Raw genomic sequence first — 17,549 nt, forward strand, 5'->3', positions numbered from 1 at the left:
TCACTGTCACGGTCGGACGTTTCAGGTATTCATAGATAACTTCTCAGTGTTAGTGGCGGGGTCTGCCATTCCCGCGCTGACAGGAAACGATCGAACGAAAATCTGATCCCTAACTGATCCCTCACTGTGTCAGAGCTGGATGAAGCTACCGCTAATGCTAACACTCCCTGCTGCTTCTCACTAAAATACTTCAACTGGCTTTTATTGTGAAGGAGCCACAGGAAGCACACTGACCACGATCGTTGGTCGCTCTGTGTGCAGCATGAAATCAGACGGATGTTGATGATCATTTCTTCGGCTGCTTGATAAACACAGTTATTCTTGTTTGTGGTAGAAACACACACCTGCAGGTACCTGCAGTGACCACAGGGGGCGCCAAACCAGGCAGGACTGAAATCTGAAGGATTATAACTTTAAATCTGATGACTTCATTAAATGTTACAGACGAGCAGACTCGATGACTTGGTTCATATCCAGCGAGGACATCAGCTCGAGTCTCCGTGTGGACTGACCGATGATTCGACTCGTCCTTCAGCTGGAGGGACGGAGGAGAAACGCCTCCGGACATCCGGCTGTCTTCACGCTTGTGGTTTGTTGATGAAGGGGATGTTGTCGGCGGCGGCGGTGGAATTCCCCGCTGACAGAGGCGTCCGTTAGAAGTTGGGTTTGTGCTTCTTCACCTCCACCATGAGGTGGTGCAGGTTGATGAGCTCGGAGCGGACGGCCAGGCTGCGGAAGGTGGGCTGGTTCAGGATCTTGTGGAAGCCGTGGTAGTACTGGATCAGCTGGGTCAGAGCGCCCTGCGGCAGGAACAGGAAGTGTAGCGTCATGACCAGTTCACGCCTCCCTCTTCCACACAGGACGTGTGGAATGACAGCAGACACCACGGTGCCACAGGAGGAGGGCGGGGCCGCGTCCTGCTGACTCACCTGAATGATGCTGGTTCCATTTTTGAAGTTGGTGAAGGACCTCATGACGTCCTGACTCATCGACTCCACCGACTGCTTCCACGTCCCAGAGAAGCCCCGAACCAGCTGAGTGATACGAGCTGCAGCGGGCGGACACACACACAAACACACACACACGCGCGCGCGCACACGCACACACACACGCACATGCACACACACGCACACACACAAACACACAAACGCACACACGCACACACGCACACACACACACACACACACACACACACACACACACACACACAGAGTTGTGGTTCGTTGATGACCGTTTGATGTGGTGAATGTGGGAGGAAACAGAAGTCAGAGGAGGAAGTGGGAAGACGGAGGAGAAACAAAACTGATCTTTACTCCGAAAACAAAACTGAACTGAGTGAATTCATCCATGAATCTGCTGTTCGTGAAACAGGAAGCTGACATCACCTGCTGAAACGCTCGCACGGAGACCAACACAACCTCTGCCTTTGTTTTTAAGGAATCTATGATGACTGTTCTGAGCAGCACTGATGCTGGTTAAAATACTCAAAGTGGAAAATAACTGACAGTGTTTGATAACAGCACGTCTGACGCTGCACATGCAGTACGAGCGCTTAAATCAGCGCTGCTGTTCATCGACATCCCAGGCTGCACTGATCCACGTTAAAACGTTGATATGTGGAAAGAATTGACTGTTTTGTTTTTCAGTGGTATCATGGACAAAGTGGCATTTAAAGGGCTCCTCTGTGTTTTGAGGAGCTTCTTGTTAAACAGTTATTTACTCTCAGCTGTGCTTCGTTCCAGATGTTCCTCCTCCTTTAGCAGCTGGCAGTGATCTGTGTGTCCTCGTGTTTCAGCTGCTCTGTCAGTGAAACAGGTGGACTCTCCTCACCTTCCTCGTTCTTCAGTCGGTCCAGCTGCCCTTTCTCCATCAAAGCCTCGGCCTCCTTCACAAAGGCGATCATCCCTCCGAAGGGAGGAGACAGAATCTCCTCGATGAACTCCTGGAGGAGGGAGGAGGAAAGAAGGGGGGGGGTTCACATCGGGTTTGTTGAAATGTGAAAATATCAGCGAGATTTTAGGTTTAAACCCAGTTTTTCTCTTCTGTTGATTACAAGAATCCATAACTTAAAGGTTCAGATTTACGGGGTCTATGGGCAGAAAATTATGGTTTCAGTGAAGAATCACCTGGGAATAAGAATCTTTGTGTTCTCGTTGGCTGACAATGAGCTCTTCATATATGTCTACAGAAGCCCAGAAGGGACAAACCAAACACGGACTCCACAGAGCTGCTTTCACGCCGTCATGGCCTCCTGCTTTTGTTTGTTTGTGGCCACCGTAGATTCTCCTATGGACGGGGTCAGCTGGCTGCAACTTCACCACTCGAGGCCACTAAACTCTGCAGACTGGCCCTTTAATATTTGATGGTTTTGTCTGCTTAACACTCGAATTCTGTTTTTATTAAAAAGGTTGTGAAGATGCTAAATGCCACCAAAAGACTTCAATTCTATAATTCTGTCTTTACGGCCGTTAATCAAAGTTCTGCCTCTGTTCAGTAAATCTGATCATTTCACCTGTTTGTATCTGACTGCAAAGCCGAACAGATCGGCCTGTTTCTACAGTCAGATCGCGCTTTAAAAGCACCTGCACGTGTCAAAATAAAAGCTCTGAGCACAGACAGGAAGGGAGTGGAACGGGGCTTCAGATCTCCCAGAATTCCTCTGTGATGTTTACCTGCGTCCTGGCCAGCAGCAGCTGCTGGAAACCTTCCACCTCTTTACTGTCGTCTGCTGCCCTCTCCTGGACGAACGAGGAAAAACAACCATCAGTCACGTTTTAAGAAACGAATCCAGGTTGGCGTTAAAAACCGAAGCTGAGGCTCACCATCAGGACGCTGAGCATCATGTCGTAGTTGTTGATGAGGAAGATGAGCTGGTCTCTTCTGGAGGGAAACTCTGCCGCCATCTTCAGCACAAAGTTCTCCACCTCAACCTGGAAAACAAGAATTCGTGTTATGGTGTCACGTCTGGGACAGAACGCTGTGACATCATCATCTGAAAATCAGGAAAATCACAAGAACTCAAACTTTACTGCTGTGTGTGTGTGTGCGCGTGTGAGTGTGTGTGAGCGTGTGAGCGTGTGTGAGCGTGTGTGTGTGAGCGTGTGTGAGCGTGTGAGCGCGTGTGTGAGCGTGTGAGCGTGTGTGAGCGTGTGAGCGTGTGTGAGCGTGTGTGAGTGTGTGTGAGCATGTGAGCGTGTGTGAGCGTGTGTGAGTGTGTGTGAGCGGTGTGTGTGTGTGTGTGTGTGTGTGTGTGTGTGTGTGCGACCTGCAGCTGTCCCAGCAGAGCGTTGGTTCTCTCGTTGGGAAACGTCTGGTTGATGCTGACGATGGCTGACGAGAACTCTGCGTAACGGCGAGTGATCTGAAACCAGCAAACACACACTCAGTGAAGCGCACGAGGGGTGTGTGTGTGTGTGTGTGTGTGTGTGTGTGTGTGTGGACGTACGTAGTGTGGTCTGGTGTCCAGCACTCCCAGTTTCTGAGGGTCTGTGTTTCTGATGCTGTGGATGTTCATCTCCAGAATGAGCTCAAACCTCGGCCACAGCAGCTCCAGCACCGCCTCCCAGTACCTGACACACAGGTGAGCCCACACAGGTGAGTGCACACAGGCCTCCATCATTAACATCTTCATCACTGTCTTCATTGCTGTGAGCAGTTTCATGTCAGAACTACTTTCTCTCTCTGAACTACGCCCGCCAACCGTATCACTGCGCAGGAGAGGCGCGACGTTAGCTAGCAGCATCGTTAGCTATAAGCTAATCTACATAAGCTGACACCAAATCAACAGGTGGACAAACAGCACAGGTAAGAAATGTGTCCCTCTGAGAACGTGTCTCTGCAGGACTTGCGGGCGTGGGACACTGACTTGTCCAGCGCTGGGATGTTCCTCTTGGCGGTGATGGCTCTGAACCTGAGGATGATGTGGATACACAGGAAGACGGCGATGCTGTCGTAGCAGTCGGACACATACGTGGACATGCTCTTCTGCAGAGACACAGGAGACAGGACAATGTGGCTGAGCGTCAAAGACATAAGACAAAAGCACATGAACACAGTGTACAGCGAGCGTTGAGGACACTCCAGCAGTAACCTGAGGACTGTCCTGCAGGGACCAACGCTGCTGCTGTTAAAACACTGACTACAGAAGCTGTGCTGGTACCAGGAACATGCTGAGGGTTTTTCCCATGATGCTGTTGAAGAGGTCGAGGGCCGAGTTTCCCGCCACCATGAAGAAGTCGGACAGGAAGAGGTATTCTCTGCAGCCGTTGTCCAGCAGGGCGTAGTGCTGACTGCGGAACAGCGTCTCATAGGGATACTGAGGCAGAGGAAGACAAACATCCACATCAGAACTACGTCCACAAGATGTCAGATCATCAACACGGCGGAGGACGAGCGGCCACGTGACGAATGAAGCGTGACACTCCAGAGGTTTCCGTTTCTTAGATTGATGATTTAACGAGAAGTTAGGTTACACTTTATGAACCCTGAGCAGGTGAACAGGTCGATTTCTCAGCGTCTCACCCTGCTGTCTCCTCTCTGAGCCGTATGAGGAACCAGGATCGGCCCCTCCAGCTCGGCAGGGCTCAGGATGGCCCCCCTCTGGCCCAAAGTGAAGATGGTGTTCCTGCTCTTCAGAGACGGCTTGGAGAAGAAACCTGCGGCGGGGAGTCAAGGAGCTTCAGGTCTGAAACGAGCTGCGAGGGACACGAAAACGACCTGAAGGTTCAAAATGCTCTCACTCCACAGCGTCTGAAGGATACCTTTCTTGGCTGTGTCTTCCACCCCCATCAGGTCGTCTTTGTCTGCCACCTCCTCATACTGCAGACAGACAGAGGTCACATGGAGACACAGAGCTGCAGTCAGACTGAGGAGGAGGAGGAGGAGGAGGAGGAGGACTCGACATGTGCAGAGTGTGAACCCACTGACCTGCACTTTGAGCAGCCTGCCGCTATACGACTTGAAGTAACTGTAGTAAATCTTGCTCATTGTGTCCACGTACTCGTCTCTGATCTCCTTGGCAACCGTTCTCTCATTGGCCAAAAGAAACTGATAGAAAAATCTGCAACACACACACGCACGCACGCACGCACGCACGCACGCACGCACGCACGCACGCACGCACGCGCACACACTCGTCTTAACCACGTGTCACATGTCGTCCATGTGACTGTTAAAAGTAACCATCAACATTCTGAGCATACAAGAACCAAACGAAGACAAACCAATCAATCAATCAGTCTGATAGGTAGGGACATGAAGTCACCTGAGCGGCCTGAATCACGTGACTCTCAGCGGAGCTCACCTGTACTTCAGCAGCGTGTTCTGAGGGATCTGGTAGTTGGTCATCGGCTTCCTGAAGGAGTAGATCTTCTGGAGAATGAACTCTCGGATCTTGGACACCGCCTGAAGAGAAGGACAGACGTTAAACCAGACTCACGACGAGGTTCGTGTTCCAGTTAATCAATATGTCTGTCTGTCTGTCTGTGTGCCTCTCTGTCTGTCTGTCCTTCTGTCTCTCTGTCTCACCTTGAGTTTGAGGCGGTCGACGATGTCCTGGATGTCGGAGCAGGCCAGCGTCTCTCTGAAGCTCAGCTCCTTGGCGAAGTTGATCTTGTTGTTGAGCTCGTGGAGCTGCTCCAGAAACTCCTGCTCCGTCACGGGACTGTCCAGGATGGTGCTGCGACGACACGGGACGGCGTCAGACAAACGCTCTGCAGCACATTTACCTGTCTCCGCTGTCCCCGTCCCACTTACGAGATCATGGCTCCAGGCACCACCAGCTCGTCCACCAGCTGGCTGAGGTGGCTGCGGACCGCCTGCCTGTTCTTCAGCCGGACGTTCATGCTGACCGACTGCTGCTGCAGAGTCTGGATCTCGCTGCTGATGGAGGACAGGTCGCTCTGGAAGCCGCTCAGCATGCCCTCCATCCGCTGAAAGGACGAGGGGACAGACGGAGAACAGCTGTCCAGTTAAAGAGGAGCAGGTGGCCGCAGAGCATCTAGCTTTAATTGATCATCTAAACGTTCACTGATTGGTCACATCGACCGTCTGTACTCTGGAGATCTGACTCTCGCTGACCTCATCGTGCAGTGCATTCTGGGATCGCGTCTTACCTCCAGTATGGAGTCACAGGCGGTGATCTGGTTGTGCAGGAGAGCGATGTTCTGACTCTCTTTGATGTCTGACAGGTGAACGGTGAGGAAACCAACAGCAGATCCTCTGTGTTTCACTTCAAACTCCTCCAGAATATTTAAGAAACTTCAATCAAATAAAAAACGAAATGAGTCACAAACAACTTCACACGAGCACGAGTTCGAAGGTCGCTCACCGGTGCTGCATTCAAAGACCCTTCAGCAAACTGAGGGGAAATAAGTCAAACCAGAGCAACACGCTGCTGTGATCCTCTGCGCTCTTCATGACTTTGACCTGAAGGATACAGTCTTTGATGGAGGCCTGTTCAATCCGCTGCAGCTCCGACTCCACCTGTTTGGAGTACTGACGGAGGTCGACGCCCTGAAAGCAGATGGAGGAAACACCTCGATCAATGCGTTTATAACACAGATGCTGAAAACTGGATTTATTCTGTTTTCAGTGAACGGGATAATAAAGACAGCAGCAGCGACAGGCAGCCATGACAGATAATGTCCAGCTTTCATCGTCCCCTCAGACGTCCCTTTGAAGCCAGCTCGAGCATTAGTGTCACGGTGTTCTCACCGTTTTGAGCGCCTCCTTCACGAGGTCGTCCTCCAGGTTGGCCTGGATGTGAACTGCAGGAGACAGAGAGGAGGGACAAGTGAAACATCTGAAGGTCTTTATCAGGCAGCAGCTTCTCTTTCACACTGCTGCTCCACGCCGGAGCTTCTTCATAAGACCTGGATCAGGTTTTAAAAACGCACGGCGCTGCTGCAGGTCGTAGAAACATTAAAAATGTGATATTCTGTCAACATCTGCATGTGGAAACGAAAAGGCTGAAGTCCTCGCTGATGATGATCTGCTTAAACCCTGAAACTTATTACTGAAACATGAATACAGATAGTGTCAGAACAACGAGGCAGCTCCAGCTCTTTTATTGATTAATGCTGCCTTACTGTCTACTTCATCCAGGATGAACTCATCAGTGGTGAGGTCCAGTTCTCCTAGGTTCAGGTTCGTGATGTCTCCGTCAGTCTTCTAGAAAAAACAGGCACAGTTATGTCAGTTTGTCTGAAATGGTGGATCTATCTTTAACAAACATGAATAAAGGATGTTCCAGGTTGCAAAATGATTGTTGTCATGATCGACCGAGTAATCAAATAAACGTTTAGTCAATAAAATGTCAGTAAATACGGAAAAATGTCCAGGTGACGTCTTCAAATGTCTTGTTCTGTCGATTATAAGATAAGACAATGTCTGACATGTTTTCTTGGTGAATGACTTGATGACTTGATAAAACTGCTGTTGACTAATTCTGTGACAATCGATTAGTTCGCTAATTAATCGTTTCTACATTAATCTTCGTTGCCACACGATGCGTTCAGGAAACCACTGAGCTGTCGTGTTTTGACAGGATGCTAACTGCTACATTAGCATCAAGCAAAATCAGTACACCGTGTCAAAATACTCTGTTTGGCAGGATCCTGTTTACTGTCATAACCTTTTGATTCAAATCTGTTCACATAACAAGACACACTTCAGTCAGCTGAATCTGTCGTTCAGTGATAACGCCTCCTGTTATGAATGCCAGCTGGATGTCGGAATATTAATGCGCAAAAGCTGTTCAATATTTTAGTTTCTCCACAACTACCGATTCAAATAGAGGAAATCAAAAGTCACCTCGTCTTGTAAATACGTCATGGCGATTTCTGTCGGATTTCCAGCTGTGTTTACATCGGGACCAGCTCCAACAGCAGCGGCGACTCCCTCCGCCATTGCGGCGAATTTATGCTAACGTCAAAAAACTACAAACGTGAAGTTCCGCCTCGTCGTCCAGAAAACGAAAAAGCGTTTTTGCGTTTATGAATGGCACAAGATATTAATACACTTAGGAACTGAGCGATATTGATAAATATGAGCAAAGTACAGCCAGTCAGTTCACATTTAGCTCGTGTCACAGCACTGACGTCGCAACATATTTGTGTCACTTTAACCGTTGCTTAACTTTCTTATCGGACAGATTGGAAGTGACGGACTGACTTCCGTTTGCCGGCACGGTCAAACTCTCGCGAGACCCACGCGGCTTCCTCTTCGCACGGAACCTACTTCCAAGATGGTGAGTACATTTTCTAACCAACTGGAATAGATTTGAAATCCACGATCATCTGGCGTTATTCTGACTTGTTTGTCATATTTAGACCAGCGTTGAGTCTTAGACATCTTGTGTGACCGGAGTGATGTTGAATTGTTGCTATATTTGCTGCAGAAATTGGCATATTAACGCCGTGTAGCGTCAACGCTGAACTGAGGCGTTCAGTGATCGAAGGTAACTAGCGCGAATCATTGAGTTAGTTAGTTTTTGTTTGTTTTCTACAGATCTTCTGTTTATTCCTGTTTTCAATGAGAAGTGCTGTCCTGTTACAGTTCATCTCTCACGTGTTGTTTACAGACTGAATACGTTGACGGCGGTTAGCTTTAAAAGCTAACTAGCCTCATACTGTTCCAGTGACAAGGTGTTAGCATGTCGGCGTCGTCGCGCTGACAGTCAGAGTGGATGTTACACCTCTGTTAACGCTCAGAAGCAGCAGCAGTTGAAGTACCGAGTTACTTTGGTTTAAAGTTCAGTGGGGTCCTTGTTGTTCTGGAGGTTTCTGGGGTTCCTGAAAGGGGGTCAGGGCTGCTTTGTTGGCCGTGGAGCCAAAAGTGTTCGCTGCAGGTGATCAGAGAGCACACGGTGAACCCAGAGGTCAGCGCTTCAGTGTTTGGCCCACATTAACCTCTGATCAGACACAGACCCTTTAGGACATATCTGCTAAAAAATAAGTAATGTGTCTTCAAAGGTGGAAATAAAGAGCATTTATTGTGGCTCGGCTCTGGCTTAAAGATGTTAGCACTCAGCAGCAGCAGCATGTGTGTCATGAAGTTTTTCATCTGAAAGTCTGATCTGTGGTCAGTTTTCAGCAGCCTGTGAAGGGAAGCTAAAACAGCAGCGATGGATAATAACGCTGTTAAAGTTAATTATCTGGGGCTAATTTATTAGCTGAAATGCAGCGTTTACCTTAACGTGTAAATGATAACGTGCACGCTCTGTGTTCTCAGTCTCTGGTCATCCCTGAGAAGTTCCAGCACATTCTTCGTGTTCTCAACACGAACATCGATGGTAGGAGGAAGATCGCCTTCGCCATCACTGCCATCAAGGTAAGGTCCTGTGTGTGTGTGTGTGTTGATTTGTTTTGTGTGGTTTGCAGTGTGTAAGCATGAATGTGTGTTTGCAGATTAATGTGAGGTGCTGCTCCTGATGTGAGGGTTTATTGTGCACAGCAGACATTCATCCCGTGTGTTTACGATGATACTAACAGTCCTGTCCGTGTCGTCTCAGGGCGTTGGCAGACGTTACGCCCATGTTGTCCTGAGGAAGGCCGACATCGACCTCAACAAGAGGGCTGGAGAGCTGACTGAAGAGGAGGTGAGGACAGGCTGACGTCTGTGGACGGTCCTAATGACAAAACACCACGGACATGTTTGATGAGACAGTTGTCTGCAGGACGCTGTCAGGACGCTGAGGATCTCTTTAACATCAGGACCTCTGTGTGACTTACTTTCAGTGACATTTAAAAGCTGTGAAGCGTTCTGCAGAGTCATCTTCTCTTCATGGGAGAGTTTCTTTCCCACCATGTCTCCTCAGCTCTGAAGACATTGCGCTGCTTTTGTTGCTCTGGCAGCGACGGTCTGGAGCTCTGCTGACATCATTTTAAAACCTTAGCGATCACCTGAAGTACAAAACGTGTGCCAGGCTGGTTTTCTTGTTTACTTTGTGATCTCAGACTGACCAAAGTGTCCATTATCTCCATTTTAAAGCTTAAAGTATTCAGACTGAAGGCTTCAGAGTTCAGCCCAACAGAAGATTACGTTTATGTAAATGTGCTGAGTCAGCTCTCTGAACGATTTGACGGCCGTGTTTGTTTCTCAGGTAGAGCGTGTGGTGACCATCATGCAGAATCCTCGTCAGTACAAAATCCCAGACTGGTTCCTCAACAGGCAGAAGGACGTCAAGGACGGCAAATACAGCCAGGTGGGTGACCCCCCAGCTCAGGCCTCGTCAGTCAGATATCAGTCATTGTGTGTTCAGCCTCCTGAACTCCATGTTCCATTCATAACTACTCAAGAGGAAGCGCTGATTCACTGGAATAGAGGCGACATTTCTTTGTGTAATTATGACAAGTCACCCAAAACTGTTAAACTCACCCAGTCAGAGACAAAGAAAGCGCCCGGTGTGGAGTCTTAAGAGACTGTAGAGGCTTTCACTGAAGTCAAGGTCAGCAGGCTAAAGACAGTTTGCCGCTGATGGTGCATGTTTTTGGGCTCTGACACGCTGTCATACTTTTTTTAAAGCCTTAACGGCGGTGAAGCTCGTAGTATTCGAGTGTTGATGACATGGTGTTCTGAGGTGTTCGACGCTGAGCGACGTCAGGTGAACAGATGCATCGAAGCGGAGCAGCAGGTGTGAAAAGGCCCTGCAGGAATGTGGTCCGAGGGCACGTCGTCAGTCAGAGGAGCAGCCGAACGAACACAAAGCATAATAAACTGTTTGTTCAGGCCAATTAAACTTCAGCGTCATTAGAGCTTTAACGGGCTGCAGATTGACAGGCCGGTCAATCAAAGCGTTTCTGAAGCGTTCGATTGTTCAGCGCCGCTCTCACATCACGCTCACACACTGTCGCTGCGTCTCGTCTCAGGTCCTCGCTAACGGTCTGGACAACAAGCTGAGAGAAGATCTGGAGAGGCTGAAGAAGATCAGGGCTCACCGGGGTCTCAGGCACTTCTGGGGGTAAGAGATGTGATCAGTCTGAGTCACAAACATCTGCATCCATTCGTCCTCCTGACAAGAAAATGTTCTGCTGAGTCATGCTTCATGAGTTGGTGTAAGATGCAGCCGATCCAGAAATCTTTCAGTCACAGCAGTTTAGAAATGTAATAGTGTGGTGAAGTCTGTGAGACGTTTCGGGCCTGTCCTGGAGAAGCTTGAATCTGAGTTTGACTTCACCGCTCTTCCTCGTGTAACCTTCTCTCTTCTCCCTTTCCTTCCAGCCTGCGTGTGCGTGGCCAGCACACAAAGACCACCGGCCGTCGCGGTCGCACCGTCGGTGTGTCCAAGAAGAAGTAAACTCCCCTGCTTCCCTTTGTTTCAATAAAACGCCACAGTTGACAAAAAGCCTGTCCTGGTGTGCTCTGTCGCCCGCTGCGGGGTCGGGGGTCACTTCTTCAGACACTCTGCTGATTTAACGCTGCAGAAGAAGAGCGCGGGAGTTCTGCTTCCATTTAAAACAGCACAGTTCACAGGCAGCGTGTGATTACTTCAGTTTATTGTTGTGCATCGCTGACAGACGGAGAAAGTATTTATGCAACAGAAGGAGGAAATATTGCATTCTTAATGTACAAATATCCCTTAAAAACTGAGGTAAGGTAGGAAAAACTCGTATGGCTGCAGGAAGTTTAAAGTGCATTCAGACAGAAGTGAAGCAGAGTGTGAACGGTGAAGAGCTTTATGGCTTTTTAAGGTTAAAGAACGATTTCATGCAAACACACAAAAACTGTGTTTAAAGAAGAAACAGGAGGAGGAGGAGGGTGATGCAGCTACAGCTTTAAAGGTGGAGGATGAGGACGTAGAATACAGCGTCTTTGTTGCTCTTCAGTTAAACATTAAGATGATTTAAGAAACAAACCTGACGTCTCCTCCAACCAATGAAACGTTACTCACACTGTGCTCACCCTGTCTCGCCCCAGTGCATGCTGGGATAGGCTGTCGCCCCTCTCAGGCCTGAACGTCGGTTTGTGTGCTGTTAAAGCTAAAGCAGTGATCTGACAGCGGCGAGCTGTCCCACGCTGAGCCTGCGACCTCGAAAGCAGCACAGCTTCAGTCACGTTCTTACAGATTTCACGAACCGTCCGTCAGATCAGGACGCCTTCTGTCATCGACCGTTCTGATGGATCACCTGTCGGATCCTGAAGTGTAAAACATGTCCAAAGAACTGATCATGTCATTGATCTGGTTTTCTTCATGTTCGACTGTGGATGTCTCCACCTTTGCGTGACTGAAGAGGAATTCAGAGACAAATCCTCATTTCATAAAGAGGCTTTAAAGAAATGAACCACTTTGAACCAATTCAGATGTTACTCCAAAAAGGTCTAAAATAACAGATCCCAGAACTTCCTGACAAATTAAAGGCTGATTTAGATAACAGGTTTTGATTTCACCTTTCATTTTTTAGCATTTCTAACTTTTTGGGCTGAAATGGGCTTCCATAGATTTTGCCTGAATAAATTGGGCAAATTTACTTGCTGTATTTTCTGGTGGTTATTTTGGAGGTTTTGTGTTCAGAATAAATAAAACAAATGTCAAACATTGGGATCAGAGAAGATCGTCGCTGCAGGAACGAGACTCAGCTTCGTCTTTTTGAACACTTTAGTGATAAAACTGAATTTAAGGAGAGGCTTCATCTCAGGAGAAAAGGTGATCTCCAGCTCCACAGCAACAGTTCAGGATCCCACATCTCCACCGTGACTCAGAGGAAGCCGCTGAGAGGCTCTGCAGCTGCTCTCAGGTCAGATTTCTGCCTTCCACATGAGTTCAGTTTGCAGACGAAATCACACAAGACGTGAGGAGGAGGAGCAGCTCGCTGCTCTGCCTCATGCCTCCCTCTGAGGAGGAGGAGGTGGAGGAAGAGGAGGAGGAGGGGGTGGAGACCTCTGCTGGGGCTGCTGTGCTGCTGCTGCTGCTGGGGGGGGCTGTGGTTGTTGCTGGTCCTTGGTGGGGGCGTAGTAAAGCTCCAGAGGCTTCCGGACCTTCCAGTACTTCTCGTTGACCAGCTCCAGAGTCAGAGAGCCGTTCAGCGTCTGAAAGCAGGAGAGAGGAAGAGGAGAGAGAAGTGAGGGGATGAAGAGCGAGTCGAACAGAAGAAGAAGAAGAAGCTTAACTTTCTAAACTCCGCTCAGATGACGGAGAATCATTGCTACCAGCTTCTATCCGATAAACATCTCTAAAGCTCAGACTGTGTTTGTCAGCGTCTGCTGAGGGGACAGTTGGACGTGTTGGGACAGACGCCTCAGCTCGTGATTGGCTGCCTGTTTGTGTTGTGACTCACAGAGAACTGCCCCCCCCTCGTCATGATGTAGATGGTGTACTGCTTCTCGCTGATGTTGCTCAGAGTCGATCCTTCTCCTCCGCCTCCCGCCGCTCCCTCACGTTCTCCTGCTCCCGCCTCCGCCTGTCCGCCGCTCCGTCCGTCCTCCAGAGCGATGCGCAGGGCGAGGTATTTGGACAGGTGGTCCACGGTGGCGTTGGCGGTGGTCTTCACGTATCTGTAAAGGAAGAGCGTTTTGATGAGCTGAGGGGGGACAGACGGGAACGTCTCGTCTCGTCTGGACTCCATACACACGAGGCCTTCTGGTCTGACCTGGTCTGGTTGTAGTCCTGGCCGTGGACCAGCTGCGGGTGGGGTCTGAACACCAGCTCGATCTCGGAGCTCGGCCCCTCTTTGTGGCGTCTCAGCGGAGGGGTGGGGCTGCCGCTGTCTGCCTCGCCCCCCGAGCCGTCATCCGACGCCCGCGGCCGCTTGCGGCTGGGCCCCGCCTCCGAGGGGGTCCGACCTGGGGGGTGGGGGGTGTGTGAGGGGGCGGAGTCGTGAGACAGGTGCGAGCGGGCGTCGCCGTTGTCCTCGCCGCCGCTGAAGGTGGTGTTGTCGCTCTCCTGAGTCGGCTTCTTCACCCGGTGGTTCCTGCAGGGTGGAGGGAACACGTGAGCAGCCGGACCTCATCAGATATTCAAAGATTAGCTGGACGAGAGCAAGCTGATCACGACTGACGAGACAACGACGAATCAAAGGCTGTGAGCTCGCTGACGACCTGTCTCACAGCGACCTAATGACCAGCACTCAGATGTTACAGGTACTGACTCAGCGATGTGAGCCCGAGGCCCCCGCTCCTCCCCACCTCTCGGACCTGTAGCGGGCCTGCTGCCGGAGCCCCTCCTCGATGCTGGAGCTCAGCGCCTCCTTGTTGTGCAGCCTGTTGAGTCGCTCCAGGACGCGGCGCTGGTGGGCCTCGTACTCGTCCCGGCTCGGGTAGATCTTGGAGATCAGCGCATCGAAGTTTGAGTCTCGCCGCAGCGAACGCCTGGAGACCAGCTTCTTCCTGCAGGTCGGACACTCTTTGTTCCTGGGGAGGGACACGGGGGGGTCCGTTAACTCAGATCATGTCACGCCTCAGGTCCGCTGAAGACGTCACCTTGAGCTTCATTTCGTTGACTTAAACGGCTGATTAATCAAAAACCAAAACAAACAGTGATTGGTCGGCGTCTGGCTCACCCGGATCGCAGCGCCGTGACGATGCAGTCGGAGCAGAAGCGATGCAGACACTCTTTGGTCGTCATGGTGTTCTTCAGCATGTCCAGACAGATGGGACACATGAGCTCGCTGTGCAGAGAGCGAGGAGACACCGCCACCTCCGTCCCATCCATGATCGCCTCCTGAACACACACACACACACACACACACACACACACACACACACACACACACACACACACACACACACACACACACACACACACACACACACACACACACACACACACACACACACACACACACACACACTTTGATCATCACACTTGTGAGGACAGGAAGTGTCTGCAGTCGCCTCAAAGTGTTTTCAGATTTCATCTCCTGCCCGTCTGAGACACACACACACACACACACACACACACACACACACACACACACACACACACACACACACACACACACACACACACACACACACACACACACACACACACACACACACACACACACACAGGTGTACCTGGGGGCTCCTGTGAAGCTCGTACAGACTCAGCTCCCAGGTCTTACTGGGAGTCTGGATGTTTACTGGAGCTGCCATCACTGCTGGTTCCCACAGCGTCACTGGACTGAGAGACAAAAGACACATGAAGACTAAAGACTGTGAAGACTGTCACCCCCCCCCCCCCCCCCACACACACACACACACACAGACACACTCCTCATGTCACATCAACATGAAGTCTGACTCAGATTCAAAGACTCAGATTTATCTCAGAAAGATAAAAAAGCACTTCACATATTTTCAAAATGTCTTTTTATTGATCGACATTTAGCAGGCCTCATCAGACCTCATGGGGGGCCAGATTTGGCCCACGGGCCGCACTTTGGACAGCCTTGTCTGGACCCTGAATCCTCTCCGCTGTGAAAGGATTAAAGTGAAACATGGCGGATTTCCAAAGCTGAAAGTTGTCGCTTTGAAACTCTGAAAACGACGTTTGAATGAGGTCCGGACGGTGAAATGCAAAAATACAACCTTCAAACTATAAGTAAAGCACACAGACACTGAAGGAAATGTAAGAAAAACAACAACATTAAGCTAAAATAAAGTTTAGTGACACAAACAAACAGCTCGGTAAGTTCATCAGGTGAGGGGAGACTGAGGAAGAGGAGGGACGTGAAAACTTCCCACAGGAACAAAACGCTGATTCTTCATCACGATTTCTACCAAAAAACAAGTTTGTAAAGTTTTATTTGTGTTCAGGTTCCACAAATAAACAGCAGAACCTCCTCAGCCGTCGACAGACGCTCTGAAACAGAACGGAGGAAAAGCAGGAAATCAAACCAGAAACTCACCTGACGGTTAACTGACGGACAGCTGACCGGAGGAGACGCGACCCCCACCGCCTGCGCGAACACACGCAGCCCGCTAAAAACTACTTAATAAATCCCTCTAATAACACACTCCGGTGGTTACCGCCTCCCTGAGTCCTTACGCCGCCGGCGGAGTGACTTTTACTGACGGACGTGTTTTCCTCGAACGCTAAATGAGACAAGTTCGCCGACAGCGCAACATTTTGAGCCCCACCTGCTAGCTAGCATGAAGAGAAGCCATCTTTCTTCTTCTTCTGCGGAACAGCTCGCCTCCTGTTCAGACACATCGGCCCCGTTCAGCGGCAGTGACCCCCAGCGGCCAGTCAGTGTATTACAACAGAAAGCATAGATAGATAGATAGATAGATAGATAGATAGATAGATAGATAGATAGATAGATAGATAGATAGATAGATAGATAGATAGATAGATAGATAGATAGATGTCCATGCCAATATGAATAATTAATGAATTATTATAATTTGTTGTGGGGTATTTTTAACGCAATGGGACATGGGAAAAGCCTGCTTGCTGATTTAAGGTTTGCACCAACATCATCCTCAGGGACTCAGGGTGTGGGTCACACCAGTGTGTCCCCGAAAGAATGTGGGCCGTCAGGTGGAGCTGCAGGCAGGTGACCCCGCCCTTCTCCGGCAGCGCTGCATGCACACTGTGTTTTGTTTGTCACAATCAGAGCCACATTAAGTTTGTCACTCATTCATACTGTATGTTTGACTCAGCTGGATTCATGCAATGGAAACTCATCCAGTTATTAGTGCGAGTCATCAGCGAGGCTGAAGTCCATTCAGGCTCAACTGTTTGCAGCAGTGAAAAGTAACTGAGCACATTTCCTCAGACCACGTTCTTCTTCTGCTGCAGAGGGAAGTCAAACACGGCTGAAACGGTGTGAAGTGAAGGCAGAACTGCACACGTGAGAGTGATTTCAGTGGAAATGATGTGAAATGTGGTGCTGAGGACGATTCTGCTCAGAGAAAAGCAGCATGGAAACAGATTAAAGGCTGAAACTTCACATTTCAATCCCACAAACCAAAGTCCAGCGTGAAAAATGAGCTTTGAGACAGAAAACACTCAAAAAACTGATAAACCGAGAAAAGTCAGAAACTCGAATGGAGTTTGGTGAATCTCTTCTTTTCTTCTGTAGAACTGAACCATCACATCGTTTCATCTTTTCATTTTATGGATTAAAGTCCTCAAAAGACAAAAAGTTAATGTTATTTATTCTTCATGGATATTCTTATTGGAATTTCCCCTTGTGGGACTAATAAAGGAATATTGAATTGAATGTCCTAATTCTGTCACCCTGAAATAAAGCCTGAGACACGTCCCGTCCACCCTCACAAAACGCTGAGCAAACCCAGAACGAACATCCTGAATACTTCATGCAGGCTGTGAAGGTGTTCAGCAGCCAGGTGACACAGATGACTGTTCTCAGTGTGTGTGATCTCTCGCCCTCCGACAGCGCCACCTGGTGACCACATGAGCGACAAGCGTGCGAGTCCGGATGCTTCTGTGACCACTTCACTCCAACATCTCTGAGCTACTGAAAAATGAACAGCTGCCACGAGGTGTCACCATAAGCTCTGTTTCACTGAGTACTGTTTCAAGGTGAATGCAGACAGGTGAGTCCACAGGTGAGTCCTCAGGTGAGCAGGTGAATGGTGTCTGATATATTTAGACAGAATCA

General features: G+C 49.5%; 4 protein-coding genes across 6 annotated transcripts in view; 2 read left to right on the forward strand and 2 right to left on the reverse strand.

The window, feature by feature from the left end:
• The window catches only part of LOC139346064 (oocyte zinc finger protein XlCOF6-like), a 341,081-nt gene that overhangs the window by 54,678 nt on the left and 268,854 nt on the right, over positions 1–17,549 (forward strand). The gene's annotated exons all lie outside the window — the stretch shown is intronic.
• The window catches only part of vps52 (VPS52 subunit of GARP complex), a 48,471-nt gene continuing 31,531 nt past the window's right edge, over positions 610–17,549 (reverse strand). Inside the window, exons 2-21 of one of the 2 annotated variants that reach the window (XM_070984522.1) lie at positions 7,813–7,877; positions 7,089–7,170; positions 6,715–6,767; positions 6,438–6,513; positions 6,114–6,181; positions 5,755–5,930; positions 5,527–5,677; positions 5,303–5,403; positions 4,927–5,059; positions 4,761–4,818; positions 4,522–4,655; positions 4,160–4,315; positions 3,866–3,984; positions 3,446–3,569; positions 3,266–3,361; positions 2,823–2,930; positions 2,673–2,738; positions 1,831–1,942; positions 930–1,048; positions 610–800 (exon numbers count right to left, since the gene is read on the reverse strand). In XM_070984522.1, coding sequence (XP_070840623.1) covers positions 654–800; positions 930–1,048; positions 1,831–1,942; positions 2,673–2,738; positions 2,823–2,930; positions 3,266–3,361; positions 3,446–3,569; positions 3,866–3,984; positions 4,160–4,315; positions 4,522–4,655; positions 4,761–4,818; positions 4,927–5,059; positions 5,303–5,403; positions 5,527–5,677; positions 5,755–5,930; positions 6,114–6,181; positions 6,438–6,513; positions 6,715–6,767; positions 7,089–7,170; positions 7,813–7,833 — 2,100 coding nt within the window. In that variant the 5' untranslated portion in view covers positions 7,834–7,877 and the 3' untranslated portion in view covers positions 610–653. Of the gene's footprint in view, positions 801–929; positions 1,049–1,830; positions 1,943–2,672; positions 2,739–2,822; positions 2,931–3,265; positions 3,362–3,445; positions 3,570–3,865; positions 3,985–4,159; positions 4,316–4,521; positions 4,656–4,760; positions 4,819–4,926; positions 5,060–5,302; positions 5,404–5,526; positions 5,678–5,754; positions 5,931–6,113; positions 6,182–6,437; positions 6,514–6,714; positions 6,768–7,088; positions 7,171–7,812; positions 8,144–17,549 lie in introns of those variants that run through there. The other variant, XM_070984521.1, reaches the window with a different exon arrangement.
• rps18 (ribosomal protein S18) lies at positions 8,174–11,344 on the forward strand. Its single transcript, XM_070984565.1, has 6 exons — positions 8,174–8,248; positions 9,232–9,330; positions 9,512–9,598; positions 10,103–10,204; positions 10,869–10,960; positions 11,221–11,344. Exons 1-6 carry the CDS (start codon positions 8,246–8,248, stop codon positions 11,294–11,296), a joined length of 459 nt encoding a protein of 152 aa, XP_070840666.1. The 5' UTR covers positions 8,174–8,245; the 3' UTR covers positions 11,297–11,344.
• Positions 11,479–16,094, reverse strand: LOC139345742 (E3 ubiquitin-protein ligase RING2-A-like). Of its 2 annotated transcripts, none has more exons than XM_070984546.1 (7): positions 15,828–16,094; positions 14,995–15,100; positions 14,496–14,656; positions 14,131–14,346; positions 13,587–13,907; positions 13,275–13,491; positions 11,479–13,026 (listed from the first exon to the last, which is right to left on the reverse strand). In XM_070984546.1, exons 2-7 carry the CDS (start codon positions 15,070–15,072, stop codon positions 12,820–12,822), a joined length of 1,200 nt encoding a protein of 399 aa, XP_070840647.1. In that variant the 5' UTR covers positions 15,073–15,100; positions 15,828–16,094; the 3' UTR covers positions 11,479–12,819. The 2 variants fall into 2 exon arrangements, with proteins under 2 accessions (XP_070840647.1, XP_070840646.1); XM_070984545.1 differs by having other exon boundaries at positions 14,122–14,346.

The sequence above is a fragment of the Chaetodon trifascialis genome, chromosome 17 (genome assembly GCF_039877785.1).
Source record: "Chaetodon trifascialis isolate fChaTrf1 chromosome 17, fChaTrf1.hap1, whole genome shotgun sequence".
Lineage (NCBI taxonomy): Eukaryota > Metazoa > Chordata > Actinopteri > Chaetodontiformes > Chaetodontidae > Chaetodon > Chaetodon trifascialis.

Bases quoted from the DNA above. Each gene is read 5' to 3' on its own strand.
- LOC139345742 (XM_070984545.1), bottom strand. From the start codon at position 15,072: ATGGCAGCTCCAGTAAACATCCAGACTCCCAGTAAGACCTGGGAGCTG. The intron at 14,347-14,495 runs GTGAGCCAGACG...GTCCCTCCCCAG, and splicing joins GTCACGGCGCTGCGATCCGG to GAACAAAGAGTGTCCGACCT. The intron at 13,908-14,121 runs GTGGGGAGGAGC...TCCACCCTGCAG, and splicing joins GCCCGCTACAGGTCCGAGAG to GAACCACCGGGTGAAGAAGC.
- rps18 (XM_070984565.1), top strand. The intron at 9,599-10,102 runs GTGAGGACAGGC...TTTGTTTCTCAG, and splicing joins GAGAGCTGACTGAAGAGGAG to GTAGAGCGTGTGGTGACCAT. The intron at 10,961-11,220 runs GTAAGAGATGTG...CTTTCCTTCCAG, and splicing joins GGTCTCAGGCACTTCTGGGG to CCTGCGTGTGCGTGGCCAGC.